The 15,806-nt window shown below is 34.2% G+C and overlaps 1 protein-coding gene across 1 annotated transcript in view; it reads right to left on the reverse strand.

Annotated features, from left to right (window-relative positions):
• The window catches only part of MGAM (maltase-glucoamylase), a 168,320-nt gene that overhangs the window by 107,263 nt on the left and 45,251 nt on the right, over positions 1-15,806 (reverse strand). The window contains exons 21-33 of the mRNA XM_052000129.1: positions 13,324-13,412; positions 11,564-11,613; positions 9,720-9,887; positions 7,411-7,563; positions 6,859-7,059; positions 6,590-6,744; positions 5,282-5,450; positions 4,931-5,027; positions 3,200-3,312; positions 2,604-2,729; positions 2,128-2,256; positions 1,766-1,873; positions 797-859 (exon numbers count right to left, since the gene is read on the reverse strand). Of these exons, the coding sequence (XP_051856089.1) occupies positions 797-859; positions 1,766-1,873; positions 2,128-2,256; positions 2,604-2,729; positions 3,200-3,312; positions 4,931-5,027; positions 5,282-5,450; positions 6,590-6,744; positions 6,859-7,059; positions 7,411-7,563; positions 9,720-9,887; positions 11,564-11,613; positions 13,324-13,412 (1,621 nt within the window). The remainder of the gene's footprint in view (positions 1-796; positions 860-1,765; positions 1,874-2,127; positions 2,257-2,603; positions 2,730-3,199; positions 3,313-4,930; positions 5,028-5,281; positions 5,451-6,589; positions 6,745-6,858; positions 7,060-7,410; positions 7,564-9,719; positions 9,888-11,563; positions 11,614-13,323; positions 13,413-15,806) is intronic.

The following is a 15,806-nucleotide window of genomic DNA, read 5'->3' on the forward strand; positions in this document are numbered from 1 at the left end:
CCATGTGAGAACCTACTTAAATAATCCAGGCAAGAGATGATGAATGCTCAAATGAGGGTAAAATAAGTGTGTGAACAGACAGAATGAGACATATGAGAGAACTGGTAAGGAAGTGGAATTAATAAGACTTGACAACCACTAGCATATAAGTAAGGAAAAGGTAAATCAGGAAAAGGGAAACATGAAAGATAATCATAGACTCATGGGTTGATGCTACCTATCTATAATATTGTGAACCCTGTTGAATGTTTATTAATCTATAATGATTGGTTAAGGTTCTTTTATTTTTTACAGAAGCTATCAATTGGATAGTGTGCTTTCTATTGCCCATAGAAATAGAGGGAGAACTACTGGAGTTAGATTATGTGTTTCCAAGTCTGTCTGGAAGAAGAAGACTAGACTGAAGCATAAGATATTTTAACTGAGTAGGGAGTCAGTCAATGACTATTCAGAGTTGTAATCTCTCTTCCTTCAAAAGTTCTGCCTTAGTTTTAGTTCTATTTTCTGAACCCTTCTAGAAAAGCTAGAAACCAGCAGAGAACCCAGGCTCAGGCTCAATTTCAGAAAAATAAGGTCTAGAGTTAAAATTGGTCAATGGGACAGGATAACCTTCTGTTCATGCATTCATTTAATATATGTTTGTACTATCCACTTGGAACACAAAGGCCAGAATAACAGTGAAAAAGAGAATTTCAACTCTTTCCATAGCTTCAGTCCTTGAACAATTTTAATAGTAGAGTTCCTCTTCCTAGAGTTCCCCATAACTACTACATCCAAAGTAAAAGAAATATTTTACCTCCACTTGAGTGTCCCAATCAAGAGATGCATTGATAGTAATATTGGGCAAATCTGGCCAGACCTTTAGAAAAAGAAAAAGGAAAGGAAAAGGAAAAAAAGTGTTAAAAATACCTTAGCTTGGTATTTGTCAAGAAAGAATATATCTTAGGTCTGTGAGTACATAAGTGACACATTTTATGTGAATGTAAGGTGAAAAAAAAGAAACCATGGACTCAATCTTACTGGAGGAAATTGTCTAATACTGCCCCCACCAAAGACACACACACATGCACACACACACACTTTTCACCTCTTCTTCATCACCTTCCATCTAGCCTATTATGACAGTCTCCCAGCTGGACTACTAGCTTCTAGTTGCCATTTTTTCTTCTATTCCATCCTGATACTTCTTGAATAAAAATGTAAATTTCTTTTGGTTTTTAAAACATTTTTAGATTAAAAACATTTAATAATCTTAAACATTGAATGACATTTAATAATCTTGCTCTAGTCTATTTTTCCAGACATTGCAAATATCTGCACAATCTATATTCTGGTAAGATTTACTTCACATTCCATCTCCTTAATCCATACATTTGCTTCATGCCTGGAGCAAACTCTACCTCCAGTCTTCTAACTCAAACTTTGAGAATTCTTAGCTTCTTTGAAACTCAAGTTATATGAAATTTCCTATATGAGGTCTTTCATGATTCCTTAATAGTTATTGCTCTCTTCTCCTTCCTAAACTATTATGTTATGCTAATCCATTTGTATGATCTATTCTCTACCCTATCCCCAAAGAATATAGTTTCTCTGAGGAAAGGAGATATTTTACTTTCATCATTGTATTCCCAACAGCTAGCACAATTACATATTAGAAGCTTAATTGATGCTTGTTGGACTTGATTATATTTGGCATAAAGATATTAATATTCCTTCATGTTTGCATCTATAGAATAAAATCAGAGTGTCTATTCTCAAACTCTACCTTTCCCCAAACAATGTCACTGTCATCTGGCCATTTGATGAACACATTATCCTGAAGTCCACGAGAGAATGCAGGATAAATTGTCTCATTGCCAGAAATGGCTGGGTCCTGGAATCAAAAGAGAATGATTACTAGGGGAAATGATAATAGATATCAGAGACAAAAGTATTCATGGATAAGGATAATAGCAATCTCTCATAAGAGAAAAAAAGAGACATTAACAACATCTGAGAGCTTCATACTGATCTTCAGAGCTCCCATGAATTTTGAGAAATATATTTCTCTTCTGTTCAGTTTTCTTAACATAGTGATAAACATAGCACAGCACAATTATCATGACTTCCCCAAACCCAGCCACAAACCAGAATAAGGATGACTCGCATCCCGGCTGCTTTGATTCTATTGATTAGATTGGGAAAGCCAGAAAACTTGGAGCTGAGAGTGAAGTCCAGCTGCCGTTCCATGTAATCAATATCTGCATACTGCACATCCTGAAAGAAACAAAAAGAAAGGAGGCCGAGTGTCACTTTAAAGACATGACATGCTTAATTCTCAATTAGGCCAGACGCATGTTGTATATTCTCATCCATAATGACTTTAATTTCACTCTGGCCTCCCCCAACATTCCTGCATGGTCTTTCACTGCTATCAGTTGGCATACATTCAGATTATTCAAAACAATGTTAATTAATTGGAAGCAAAAACAGTGAGTAAAGAAAACTAGCAGAAAAATAACATAACTTTCCAAAATGTAAAAGAAAGTTCTTTGAGTCATCTGTGCCATTATTATACTAAGCAAATATTGCAATAAAAAAGACAACAAAAGGAAGAGTCATACATAAGGGATCTGGGCTGCCACCATAGCATCATAAAGTTCAGCAATTTCAGTATCATTCTGGTAGCCATAGCGACAAAGCTGGAACCCTAAGGCCCAATAAGGTGTCATCACTGGTCGTCCAACCAACTGGAAAAGTAAAAACAGAAAATAGTTCAATCAAATAGTATTTCTTGGGGAGAAGAAATGCATTTGAATCAAATAGAGAACAAACAAAACTTTCTTTTATAGTTTTGTCTGGCTAGTGGCAATATAATACAGGATCTCTGTGCAAGACTATAAAATGATAGTTCTGTAGTACTATAAGCAGAAAGTACAATGGAGATCTCTAAAAGAAATTCTTTCATGTGGGATTCCTGGGAAATCTCTGCCATCTCTATATTTTCTAGTGCTTTAGGCATATACATTCTCTGTCAATGTCTTTGTCATCTTGCAGAGGCAAGGAATTGCTTCCAAATTTTCTTTATCTCTGACACTATGATCCAAGATTCAAGAAAGATGGAGGCCTCTCGAACAAATAACATAAATCATTGTGCCTTTCACAAAACTAAATTCATAGTTGTTTAGTAACTTTGTTAATGGTTTGCATGACTTCCTACCTCTGTGTACTGCTGAGTGACAAGCTCTGGGGTTGGTCCCAAAACCATGTAAAAGTCCAGAATGCCCCCAGTGGTGCGATATGTCAGTGCTGGGGTGGGCTGGAAAGTCACATCTGGAAAGAGAGAACAAGTGTTTAGAGATAAAGAATGAATGTATTCTTGTCCAGGTCCTATTTAAGCAAGTTTCCTATCAGTATTATGTGAAGATAGTCATCCAAATTCCACTTTAATATTTCCAGTGGTGGAGACTTCTCTGGCAGCTTATTCTCCCTTTTGACAATTTTAATAACTAATTTTTTTATGTAAAGCTGAAATCTGCCTCTCTAAACATTAGATGAACTGGCAAGTCTTCCAGATTCCAAACCTCCTGGAAGTTCCCCAAGCTAATATCTTTGCTTTGCATCATTGCTACTCCTCCATCCCCATTTACCTAATTACTCTAACTTTTAACAATACTCTATCTGTCACTAAGGCCTGAAAACCAGTTTCAGGCTTGAAAATTGCCTAGAAGTCCTGCTTCCCTTTAGGCCTCATATGCGGTAAAAAAATCTTTCTGATTCCAAGTATGACATCCTTTATAACTTTACTTACCACCTTCCCTTCCTTTATAAGTCCTTTTTACTTTGACTCTTGTAATAACTGTTAATTCTGGTTTCAACCCACTTCCAATACAAGATCTGCTTAATTTTGCCAATACACAGTCCTTAAAATGCCACTACCCACTGCCTAACTAAGCATCTCAGTCTGGCATTCAACTTTCACAATCTGGCTCTAATATACCTTTTCAAACATACCTCATATTATTCCTCCTCATAAGTACTACAATCCACCCAAACTGGATTCTTCATAATTCTCTGAACATGTTTTAATACTTTCCCACCTCCTTGCCTTTGCTAATTTTATTTCCTATTTCTGCTATTCCCCATTACTTTTTCCTTTTGAAATACTACCCATTCTTCAAAGATTTCAATTCTTTTTTGAGTCTACCCTCTGTACTTCTCATCTCTTTGTCCCATAAAGATCAAAAGTGATTTCTCCAAATTCTCAAAAGCACTTTGTTCATGTTTCTTTTAGACAGAATCATTATTTTCTTTGTAATAGTTATGAATATATAAACATAGTATGTTATTTCCATATAATTATATATGACTATGTATATAATTACAAAAGCAATTTGTTTTACATATGTATTATATGCATGTGTATGTGTGTATATATATGCATATTTTATGTGTATCTTTAATATGTTTATATATACGTATATGTATAAAATCTCCCGTACTAGATTGAAAGCAGTGTGAAGGAAGGGAATATGTCTTTATCTTTGTGGTTGATATTCAGTCATTTTCAGTCATATTCAACTTTTCATGGCCCCATTGGTATTCTTGCAAAGATACTGGAGGGATCTGATATTTCCTTTTCTAGCTCAATTTACAGATGAAGAAACTGATACAAATGGGGTGAAGTGATTTATCAAGGGTCACATAGCTTATAACTATTTACCAAATTTGAACTCACATCTTCTTGACTCCAGGCTCAGTTTCTACCCATTGCATTCTCCTCAATGTCTTTAACCTTACATCTCCCTCAACTCAAAACTGTACACATAGGAAAAAGCTCAAATAATGTTTTTCAAATTTAATGGATTGGAAACCTGCTGGGACTTTCCCTTTATGGTTTTTCCCAGAACCATATGGCCCAGAAGAGCCAATGGGGAACTTCCCTTCTTACCCATGGCATTGCTGTTGAGCAGGAGCACCCCATGTGCATTGCCATCCTCCTCTAGAGCCATATAATAAGGGTGCACACCATAGGAATTCTTCTTGTACTAGGGCAATAGGAGAAAAAGAAAAAAGATCTTTAAAGACAATTTATCTTTAAAATGAATTCAATGTTGGATCCAGATTCCCTCTTGAAAGTGGTTAAGTGTCAGCACTAAAGAATGAAAGAGTTGGTTCCCTCTATGTCAGAGCTGAACTCAACAGGCTTGGGTAAGTTGAGATGAATGAAGCCAGGAGGGCCACATAAGAACTAATATGAATAGAGATAGACAGAGAAATCTCCAAACTACTCCATCCTTACCCCAGGGGGCTGGTCTCGAGAAAACATTCCCCATGTGTGCCAGGTCAGGTTTCTTCGGAAGGTCGTGTGCTCTGTTTCCCCAAAACCATAGATGTAATGGGATGGGAGGCGAGTAGAGATGCGCAGGAACATGTCATTAAAGGTAAAGCCAGGGATCTGAGAATCCCAACTGAAACACAAAAGCAGATGTTTATTCTGAGTAAGACATTCTACCATCACTCCCTTCTTTAAAATAGAATTGATCTGTTGTGAATGACTTTGTTATTCTCAACAATATAATGATACAAGATAAGGACATATGGTGAAAAATGCTATCCATACCCAGAGAAAGAACTTATTGTGTCTGAATACAGAATGAAGAATATTTTTTTAACTTTCTTTTTTCTCTTGAGGTTAATTTTTTTTTTTTTTTGGAGGGGGGAATCTATGTTTTCTTTGCACAACCTGACATGATACTTCTCAATGAGGGGAAGGGAGCAGAGGAGGAAGGGAGAGAATCTGGAATTCAAAATTTTAAAACCAAATGTTTAAAAAATTGTTTTACATGTAACCAAGGAAAACCAAATATTTTAAAAATAGGATTGTTTTTTTAATAAAAGGCAATTCTATAACTTAAAAATGCCAATGTTACATATATCACCATCCATTTTTCTCTTAATATTCTCAGACTGATTCAAAGGATGTTCCCAGGGACAGATTTTAAAAGATCTTATGAGAATAGATCCCTCTAAATCCTCTGATACCTCTCATCTCCACTTGCTCTACTTGTACCAGCACTTCCAACTCCTGACCACAAGTAACCTGATGTCCACACCAAAACCCCTCAATTCTGATAAGTGGGCTATTGCCTTATCTTTCTAGCAACATTTCAAGTTACACTTAAGTCCTCTTAACTCTTTCATTTTCCAGTACCCCTTTATACACTGTCTTCGCTAAGGGTGTGAACTGTCTTGTTTATATTTGTAGTCCAGTACTTACCATAGTGTCTAATATATAATAAACAGTTAATAAATACTCTTTGTTCAATAACCTGAACCCAGATTATCACGTTAGGACAGTGTATTCATAATAACTCAATTAAAGAGATCTCTAAATTTTTTCATGAAGAAGGTAAAGCAAGTTATATTTTCCAGCTTAACAGTGATGAAACAGAGCTTCAGAAAGGCTTCATGACTTTTCTGGGCTAGTAATATCATAAATGTATTAAGTACAGGAACTGGCATTCAAGCTCATCTCAGTAAAAATTAATTTTTTTAGGAAGTGGAAATCAACCATCCTTCAATTTCATACCAAACTGGTTCTACTCACATTACTGTGCCAGTGCTCCGGCGTCGGATCTCAATTCCAAAAGGATTGCTCTTTATGAAAACTTCATAGAGCCGATGGTCAGGGGTATTAGAGGGAGATCTAGGGATGTTGAGTGGCACTGGGACCTCATATCTTTTCCTATTAGCATCATAGATCTAGAGACAGAAAACATTGTTCTAACTCAAAGGAAAGACTGTTGGTCAAAAGTCACTGAATCCTAAATCCCAGAGTCATGGATCTGATTCACAAAACATGAATAAGAAATTTACCTTAAACTGCAGCATATCATTCTTATGGTAGGTAACATCTAAGCGGAGAGGATTCACAGGGGTAGAAGGCAAATTGGAAGCATACAAAGCTGAATTTAAGAAGATATCAGCAGTAATCCCCATTGGGTTGGACTGAATGTTACTGACAGAGTATAGGAAATTGGTGATATAGCAGCTAGGAACTCCTGGAGAACTGGATAACTGAAAAATAAGACCAAGGACAGATAAGGATGAATACTTATACAGAATGAAATTTGGCTGCTTATTCGTTTTTCCACAATTATCATCTGACAACAAAGAAAATTTGCGTCTTTCTACTACAAAAAGATTTACTAAGATACTCACAGCTCCTAACCAAATGCATCCTAAGCATAAACCTAAGCAATTCCTTCTTTTTTTTGAGTCCTCATTCATGTCCAGGGACAAGTGGTTAGTAAATCTAACCTCAGGATCATTGTAATATCATTTCATTGAGAATTCTTTGTCATTCATTATTATTATTATCATCATCATTATTACTATGATGATGATGATGATGATGATGTTCATTACCTCCCAGACACAGCCACGAGCTATGCAGTTTTCTTCAGAGACTGCTTGGTCCTCGGGATAACAGTCTATTTTGTCCACATCTCTGAAATTGAAACTCAATTCCACAGTGTATTCTTCTCCCAAGGAAAGTTCGAGCCCTGAGATAATAGCAACCTAGAGAGAAATCAGGACAATGACCAAGAATGTCACCTTAATAATCAATGCCATTGTCAAGGTTTTTTCCTCTTTAATCCCTTTCTGTAATAAGATCCTTCTAAAAGTCCCTCAAAACCCAAAATAGATATCATAGAAAATAGTATCAAATCAAAAAATTCAATTAGTGCCTGATTGTGAACACCTCATAGGAAGAAGAATTACACAGATGTCACTATATGCTAAAGCTATTTTCTGTTATCTTTCAACAAATTTAGTTCAAAGTTTATAGCCATGAACTAAGTGAAAGGAAATAATTAGGGATTTATAAATGAGAAAAGGTTATCTGTCATCATCAATATGTAGCAACTCTCAAAGGTACTCTCCTTCTAGTCACATTCTTCTCAGTTCTAAAATTTCATTGACTTCATGTCAGCATTTGGAGCTGAGTAGTAATAAAGAGTATGGATTAGAACTCAATAGGAAGAACAATTTTGGTTTTATCCTTCTTCAAATTCAAACTTCTCTTGAGTTTTCAAAAGCTACATTCACTGGTCCTTCTCCAATTTCCCTTCAATTCTTTACTGTATTCTTTTCATCTTCCTATTTCAATCTTTTACTCAAGATTTAATCCTTAATTTTCTCTTTTTTATGCTTTCAACACTGGAGAATTAATATATTCTCATTTTTTCAAATATATCTACACTATTGATATTCAAATAGTCCTGAGCTCTATTTTTCCTTCTAATTTATTCCAAATGTTTCTATATTAATGACTTTCAAATCTATACTTACACTTGTGAGCTCTATCTTCTCCTCTAACTCATTTTCAAATATTTCTGTGACTTTCAAATCTAAACTTACAATCCTGAGCTATATCTCCTCTTTAAGTTTATTTTATCAACTTACTAAGATCATTTCTATGCCTCGAAGTCATCTAAAATTTGATGTATTAAAAACTTACTTTACCATCTTCTTTTCAGAAGAAAGTATCTTCTCTAATTTCTTCATTATAATTTCCATAGTTCCTAACTCAAAAAATGTCTTTTTTGTCTCCTTACTTTTCTCTGCACCAATCAGTTCCCAGCCAGTAATTCTTTTCCCAAAATTTCTCTTGGAATTATTCCTTACTTCCCATTTTCACTACTCTATTACAAATCCCATTTAATAGTTGATTATAATAACTATCTCATCTTCTCTAACTACAGATCTCTCATCCCATATTCTACAGAAACCCAATCTTTCAAAATTATTGTTTTTTATCATATCAAACTCTTGTTTGAAAACTTTTTTGCTTCCATTGCCTTACTGAATCAACTTCAATGCTAGAATTTAATGTCCTACAGATACTTCCATAAAATTAGTTTTCTCTCTCATTTTACAGAAGGGGAAATTGAAGGTCAGAGAGCTTAAATGACTTGTCTATTTATTTTACTTTATCTACTTAATCTTTTTTTCCTGATCCTCTTCAAAAATGTTTTTTATGCAAGGAACATAGAACAAAGGAAGAAAGACTGGGTTTGACATAATGGACCCAAGTTCAAATTCTATTAACTACCTTTGACAAACCACTTAACTTTTATGAGCTTCAGATTCTTGACTTGTAAAATGGTGGTTAGACTAAATGATGTCAAAGCTTATCTACAAAGCCATCACCTTCCAGTTTGGCCCTTAATGTAATCTTCTCTTCAGATCTTTGATAATACTTTTCATTTATATTGCAGACCAAATTCTTCTGAAGCTCTGCTCCAGGGCCCACAATCACTCCTAAAACTGTACCAATTTGCATCGCCATCCTTAAGGGTAGAGATGAGTTGGAAAAGGAAGGATTAAGCTAACTGTTAATAGGCTATATAGGTTGAGAAAGAAACTGGATTTGTGACTTCACAGATATAGGGAACTTTCAGATAAAAAACATTCCAATACAATTTGACATGTCTCTACAATTTATAGTCTAGGAGCTGTGAATTAGATACGTTAGACTAATATTCCTTCAAATTCTTTAATATCTTTATCTCTTCCTGGTACTAGTTACTGTACTTTTATTCTTTTCAATGATCAAAGACATCTCTTCCCCAGCTGATTTTAGAGTTCCACATTGGTTTGGCAAACTGAAACATCACCAGTTTGTGCAATTTCAGGAACTGGGACCCCAGATCAAAAAATCAGTACTTTACCTGGTACTCTTCAATATAAGTAACATTAGGAGAAGATGCAATGAGGACATTATTCTTCTTCACAATGATATTAATAGGTTCTTTTGTCCCAAGGATTTTAATCTCCTTAAATGTTAAGTTATAAACATCATTGTATGAATTATGCAAAATCTTCATATCTAAACGGTTCTAGAAGAGATCCCCCCCAAAAAGAGAAATTATTATACATGCTGATCCTCAAGTAATTTAATTATACCTCAGAATGGCTTTTCCTTGTTGCCACCCAAAATACATCTACTGTCTCAAAGTATATTCAAGAAATGTCAACTTTCTCAAATTATCCAAAGCAAAATAAATTCATTTATTCATTCCTTCATTCCATTCCATTTTACTCATTCATCAATCCCTTATTTATTTAACTGCCTTTTTTTTTTTTTTGCTAGGAATTGGAGAAAACACAAAAATAAATAAGATACGGACCTGCTCTGAAGAAATTTACATTTAGAAGAGTATATCTGGTGTCAAAATTTATAATGTATTTTCCAATATTAAAAATTATTTTGGATCAAATATTCCTGAGATCCATTAATTTTTTAAAAATATTTTGATAACTATATTTCAATATAATTGGTTTCTTTTGTAATCTTATGAATTTTGTTATGTGTATATAAAATTATTCTGATAAATTGATTGATAGACTTCACCAGACTGCCAAAAAAGGCATTGATATACAAAAAAATTAAGAATCCCTGATCTGATAAATGGTCAAAGAATATGAGCAGATAGGGTTTTGAATTAAGAAATCAAAACTATATATAGTCATATAAAAATACTCTATATCATGTTTATCAGACAAATTCAAATTAATATCATCTCACAGCTATTAGACTGTCTACAATAGAAGGAGGAAATGACAAATGTTGAGGGGATATGAAAAATTTAGGGCACTCATGCACTGTTGATGGAACTCTGAATTGATACAAACATTTTGAAGAGCAATCTGAAATTATGTCCAATGAGTTATAAAACCATGTATATACTTTGACCCAGCAATACCACTATGACTAAGCAGTACCTAATATGATCAGAGAATAAGAAAAAGAACTTCAATGTTATAAAATATTTATAGCATCTCTGTGGTGATTAAGAACTAGAAAGGTAAGAGATGCTCATTAATTGGGGAATGGATGAACAAGGTGTAATATGATTGTGATGGAATATTATTAGCTATAAAAAATGATGAGCTGATTGATTTTAGATAAACCGAAAGACTTGCATGAAATAATAAAAAGGGAGCAAAACCAAATGAACATTGTATACAGTAACAATAGTGTTCAAAGAATAATTGTGAAGAACCAAATTATTCTGAATATTATAATACTCAAATCGGCTATAAAGAATCTATGAAGGGAGAAGTTATGCACCTCCAGACGAAGAACTGATATACAGAAGTACATATAGTATGGTTTTATACATATTTATAAATCTGTGTCAAATAATAGCTTTTTCTGGGGTGGGGAAGTAGGGAAAAGGAAGGGAGACAAAGTTCTGGAACTTAAAATATAATCAAAAAAGAGAAAAGAAAAAATGTTAATAGGAAGAAAAAAAGGATCCCTGTTCTCTACAAACAGTCTTTTTCCAAATTATATTATTATATATGTGTACATATTAATGGTGATATGTATTAATGACATATATATATAATACATATTTTATATCTGAATGTTGACCATCACTAAGTGCATGTACAACAATATAGGTATAAGAAGACACATGCTCATGTACATACACACATATATTTGTATACACACACACACACACACACACACACACAAAGTCATGGAACCATTTTTTAAGTCACTTACTTGGGTGTACAAAAACTCGTGCAAGATGTAGGCACCACTAGTTATAGTACCTGAAAGGGAAATAAATAATAGTAAGAGTCTGAACGTAGTAGAAATTTTGAATTATAGACAGAGATTTATCATTTATGATGAGACCTAGGAGAACATAGAAAGGAAGGAAATTCATTGTTCTTAAAACCCCAAGCTCTAGACATTTAAGCTACTAAGTCTAGGACTTCAACCACTGTCAAAAGGTTAAACAAAAAAAGTCTTTCTCAAGTTTCTCCTTTGGAGGTACCCAAAAAGAGTTTAATCTAGAATGAAAATATTTGGTGCATCCCAACACTCAATATTTCAGGGACATATAAAGCTTTGTTAATTCACTCATATTTATCAAATTATATGTGCACTCACCACACAGATATATTTTTACTGAACAAAGGTCCTCATACTACCAGCAATATTTGGCCATGAATAAGTTTGGGTACATCTTTGGTAAAATTCATGTGGGTACTCCCTCCAATAATACATATTTCAATCCATCCATGCCTACCTACCCTTGAAGTTCTTGTCTATGTTCTCCTATGAGTCTACAGCAGGAGGCCTATCCAACATAGTGGGGACCTTTCGCATATACTCTTGACAATTCTCTTTCACTCCATGACCAGTCATCTTTTTCTTCCAATCTCTTTACTAGTCAAGCACTCTCTGATAAGATTAAAGGAATTTGAGGAGACTTATCTACTACTAATTTTGGGGGAAATTTTGCAGCTATTTCCACACATTATCTGTGAATTCTTGAATGAAAACTATTGGCAAGTGGGAAAATGTGAAAGGGATTTAAGGATTTCCTTTAACCCCTACTGAGAAATTTTTTCTCCATTATTAATTTTGAAAATTAAAGTAAAAAGAAAGAAAATGTTCTGAGCATGATAAATATCTAACAGTAACCAATAAATAGGTCAATGGCCTCTCTCAATGACCAAAAACTCACAAGGTAGGGTTTACTAACCTTCCTATAGTTTGAATAACTTCAAGAAAACAGAGTTGGGTAAGTAGAGGAGGCAATGCAACTGGTCACAAAGTAGTATCACAGGAATAGAGACAACATGATTGGCTACATCAAAGTATGTGAGTACTCAAGAATTAGTTACCTTTTCCCTTTGTCACTAAGGAGTGCCAATTGATTTATGGGATCCATCTATCTATTAGAAATCTCATTAGTGGATATGAGTTAGCAGATTCCCTGGTGCCTAGAAAGGTTTATTAGGGAGGTAATTGTGCAAGGACAGTTCAGGGACAATCTCTTAAAGTTAGCTTCAGGACTTAAAGGATGACACCAGATGTCTTGATATTTACCCAAGAACCTAATGGTATAGAAGATATAAATCCTTGCCGTTTAATTATAGTGACTTATGATCATACTGACCTTTACACTAGCTCAGAGGAGAAAGCTAAATTCCTGAACTTAACTAAAGGACATAGATAAGGGACATAAGCAGATATAAATCAATTACAATATAAAATCACACAGTAGAACTCATTTTAATTTCTCACCTTCTTCCCCTAGGGATCCTATTCACACAACATAAACCATTCATTCTTAAATGGTGAATATTAATTTTCTTAAAGTGCTAAGTGCTCTTTAAGATCTTTGATGGAAAAGATCCTTACCCCAGTTTAATACCCATAGGAGGTAAAAGAATTTATAGAACAAGATTGTGTGTTTAGAGTGACACACCTTGGGCTATGGATGCATTACATCCCAAGGATATGCGTACCTTTAGTTTCTCCATCATCCCAAAAAAGTTCTCCTTTAGCTTCATTATTGTCATCAAGGGCAATGATGAGACCAAGAGGATTCTTTCGGCTGTTTAAAACAAACAAACAAACAATAAAAAAAAAAAAAAAACAAGATCAAGTTGAAGGACTAAAGATCATGTTCTAATAAAGATCGGGATGTTTTCTGGGAACAACTCCATCAGAAATTTTTCTCCACAAGTGAAAAACGTTGTTTGCATCAGGCAATCTGCTTTCTATTGTAATATGGTGGAAAGAGGACTGGATTTGAAATCAGAAGTACTGATTTCCAATCCTGGATCTGACTCTTGCTGTTTGACTTTACACAAGTCCCTACACTTCTTTCTGACAGTTCCTCAGCTGCAAAGTAGGAATTATATTTGTGCTACCTACCTTAAAGAACTATAATAAGTAAAACTCAAATCAAAAAGTTCTAAATCTAGGAGGAACCTACTATGTCACCTAATCCAACCCACTCATTTTATAAATGAGAAAACTGAGGCTCTGAAACATTAAGTGAATTGCAATGATCACCCAAGTAAACAGGGTAAGTGAGATTTCAACCTCTACCTTCTTACTCCAAAATTAGTTTTCATACCAATGTACCTCCTACAGCTATCGAATTGTAATCCCTTTCCTTGACATAGAAAATAGCAAAATCCTCCCGCTGCAATTCATCCAGTTACTCAAGTTCGTGTTATGAATAAAAATTGAATATCAGATAATAAAAAAATCCATTAGATGTGAGTATACATGCATGGTTTATTTTGAAATAAGAAATCAAATTTTATTTTTCCTCTAATTAAGTTGTGATCCCTAAGTCAATATTGGTATATTTAGCATTTCAAAGGGAAAGAAAAAGTCATAGACAGAGAGGAGATGAACTAATATTTTGCTAATTTTGATAAAGCTGTAGAAGCCATATTCTGGAATATCCACAATGATCAGAAAATTTCAAGCCCATCCCTTGCTATATTTCAAAAACAATTCTTTGCATTATCTCCTGAACCATTCATTTACTTCCCATATCTTTTTTAATTCTTCCAAATTATGGTCATTAGTAAATAGAGATAAGAAAACCACTCTCCAAATCCTTCAACTTCTTATCCAAAACGAAGCCTCTTGAAAGATAATCCAAAGTTGTTCTTACTAAGTTGCTCATTTCTATATGTATCAGCATAAATTATATCAATTGTTTAGTGAAAGATTCCAAAGTTTCTTGGCTCTTAGAATTAAACCCAAAAAGAGATTTATCAGATTTGCTTTGTTAAGTTTATACTTATCTTATGCATCTCAGAAAACCACTGATATCTCTTTCTTTGTTGAATAGTAATAGGATTTGTCTATTTCTTCTTTTAGGGAATAGTAACAGGATTTCTCCTTTTTGTTAGTACCTATGGGGTAAACTATAGTGTTCCTTGGATCATGAGAATAGTGCTATTCCTTCAGCATGTTGGGAATTAGCCTTTCAAAAAATCTTTATACTAGGTATAGAGTTCCAAGGCACAAAAATTCTCCTTGGTATTCTTCGCTCTCACGTTTTCAATCTACCTACCTCTTAATAATTACTTTTCTCTTTTGACTTCTTCCTGGAAGAAACCCTCTTTCCCTCCTCCCAAGATTCTCAAAGAATCTTTTACCCTCTTCAGTAAGCTAAAATATGTATGGAAAGTTCTTCTTCAAGTGTTCTTTCCTGTTCTAGTCAGAAGACCATTTAAACTCACAATAAATATAAATAGATCAACTCAGTCAGAAGAGTAATTATAACAGTCCCTTCAATTCTCATTTGTAAGACTTCTCACTGACTCAGTTCTCAATTTTCTTAGTAAATCAGACTTCTGTCTTGCCATTGGATTTGATGGCAATGAAGAGGAGAATGAGGGTGACAACTTTTTAAAGCTCTGCCTCACTTAAATCACTCTCAGAGAACAAAAGATGCATAACAAATTAACAAAACAACCCTCCCCCCCAATAACTTCACTGTTCTGTGATGATTCTGGATCATAAATGTGTCTGTAAAGGTTAGTCTAAATTAACTATAAAGCATCCCTTCTCTACTAACTGTTAACCTTATATAACATGTTATATGTTAGCAACATGTAAATGACTTTAAAAAAAAAGAACACAGAAGCTTACATGTGATTTATTGAGGTAGTCACATGTAGTATATGTGATATTCTGCAAGATTCTGCTCACCTGTTCCCACTATTTCTATATGTTCCTAGATACAGAAAGGTTTTATTTTTAGCCCCAACAGAAGAAAACTATATTTATAATCTACCATTTATATATGTAATGATATATACACATATGTGTGTGTATGAATACATCCCTATTTGTTTATACTGTTATTGTTTAATGTAACCATTTTGCCTGTACAGCATTGTGGTTTTAAAATCTCCCTCAGTCTGTTTCCTAGCTCTTCGTGCAAATTATTCCTTACTATTTCAAGCTTAAGAACATA

This window comes from Antechinus flavipes, chromosome 5 (genome assembly GCF_016432865.1).
Source record: "Antechinus flavipes isolate AdamAnt ecotype Samford, QLD, Australia chromosome 5, AdamAnt_v2, whole genome shotgun sequence".
In the NCBI taxonomy this organism is placed as follows: domain Eukaryota; kingdom Metazoa; phylum Chordata; class Mammalia; order Dasyuromorphia; family Dasyuridae; genus Antechinus; species Antechinus flavipes.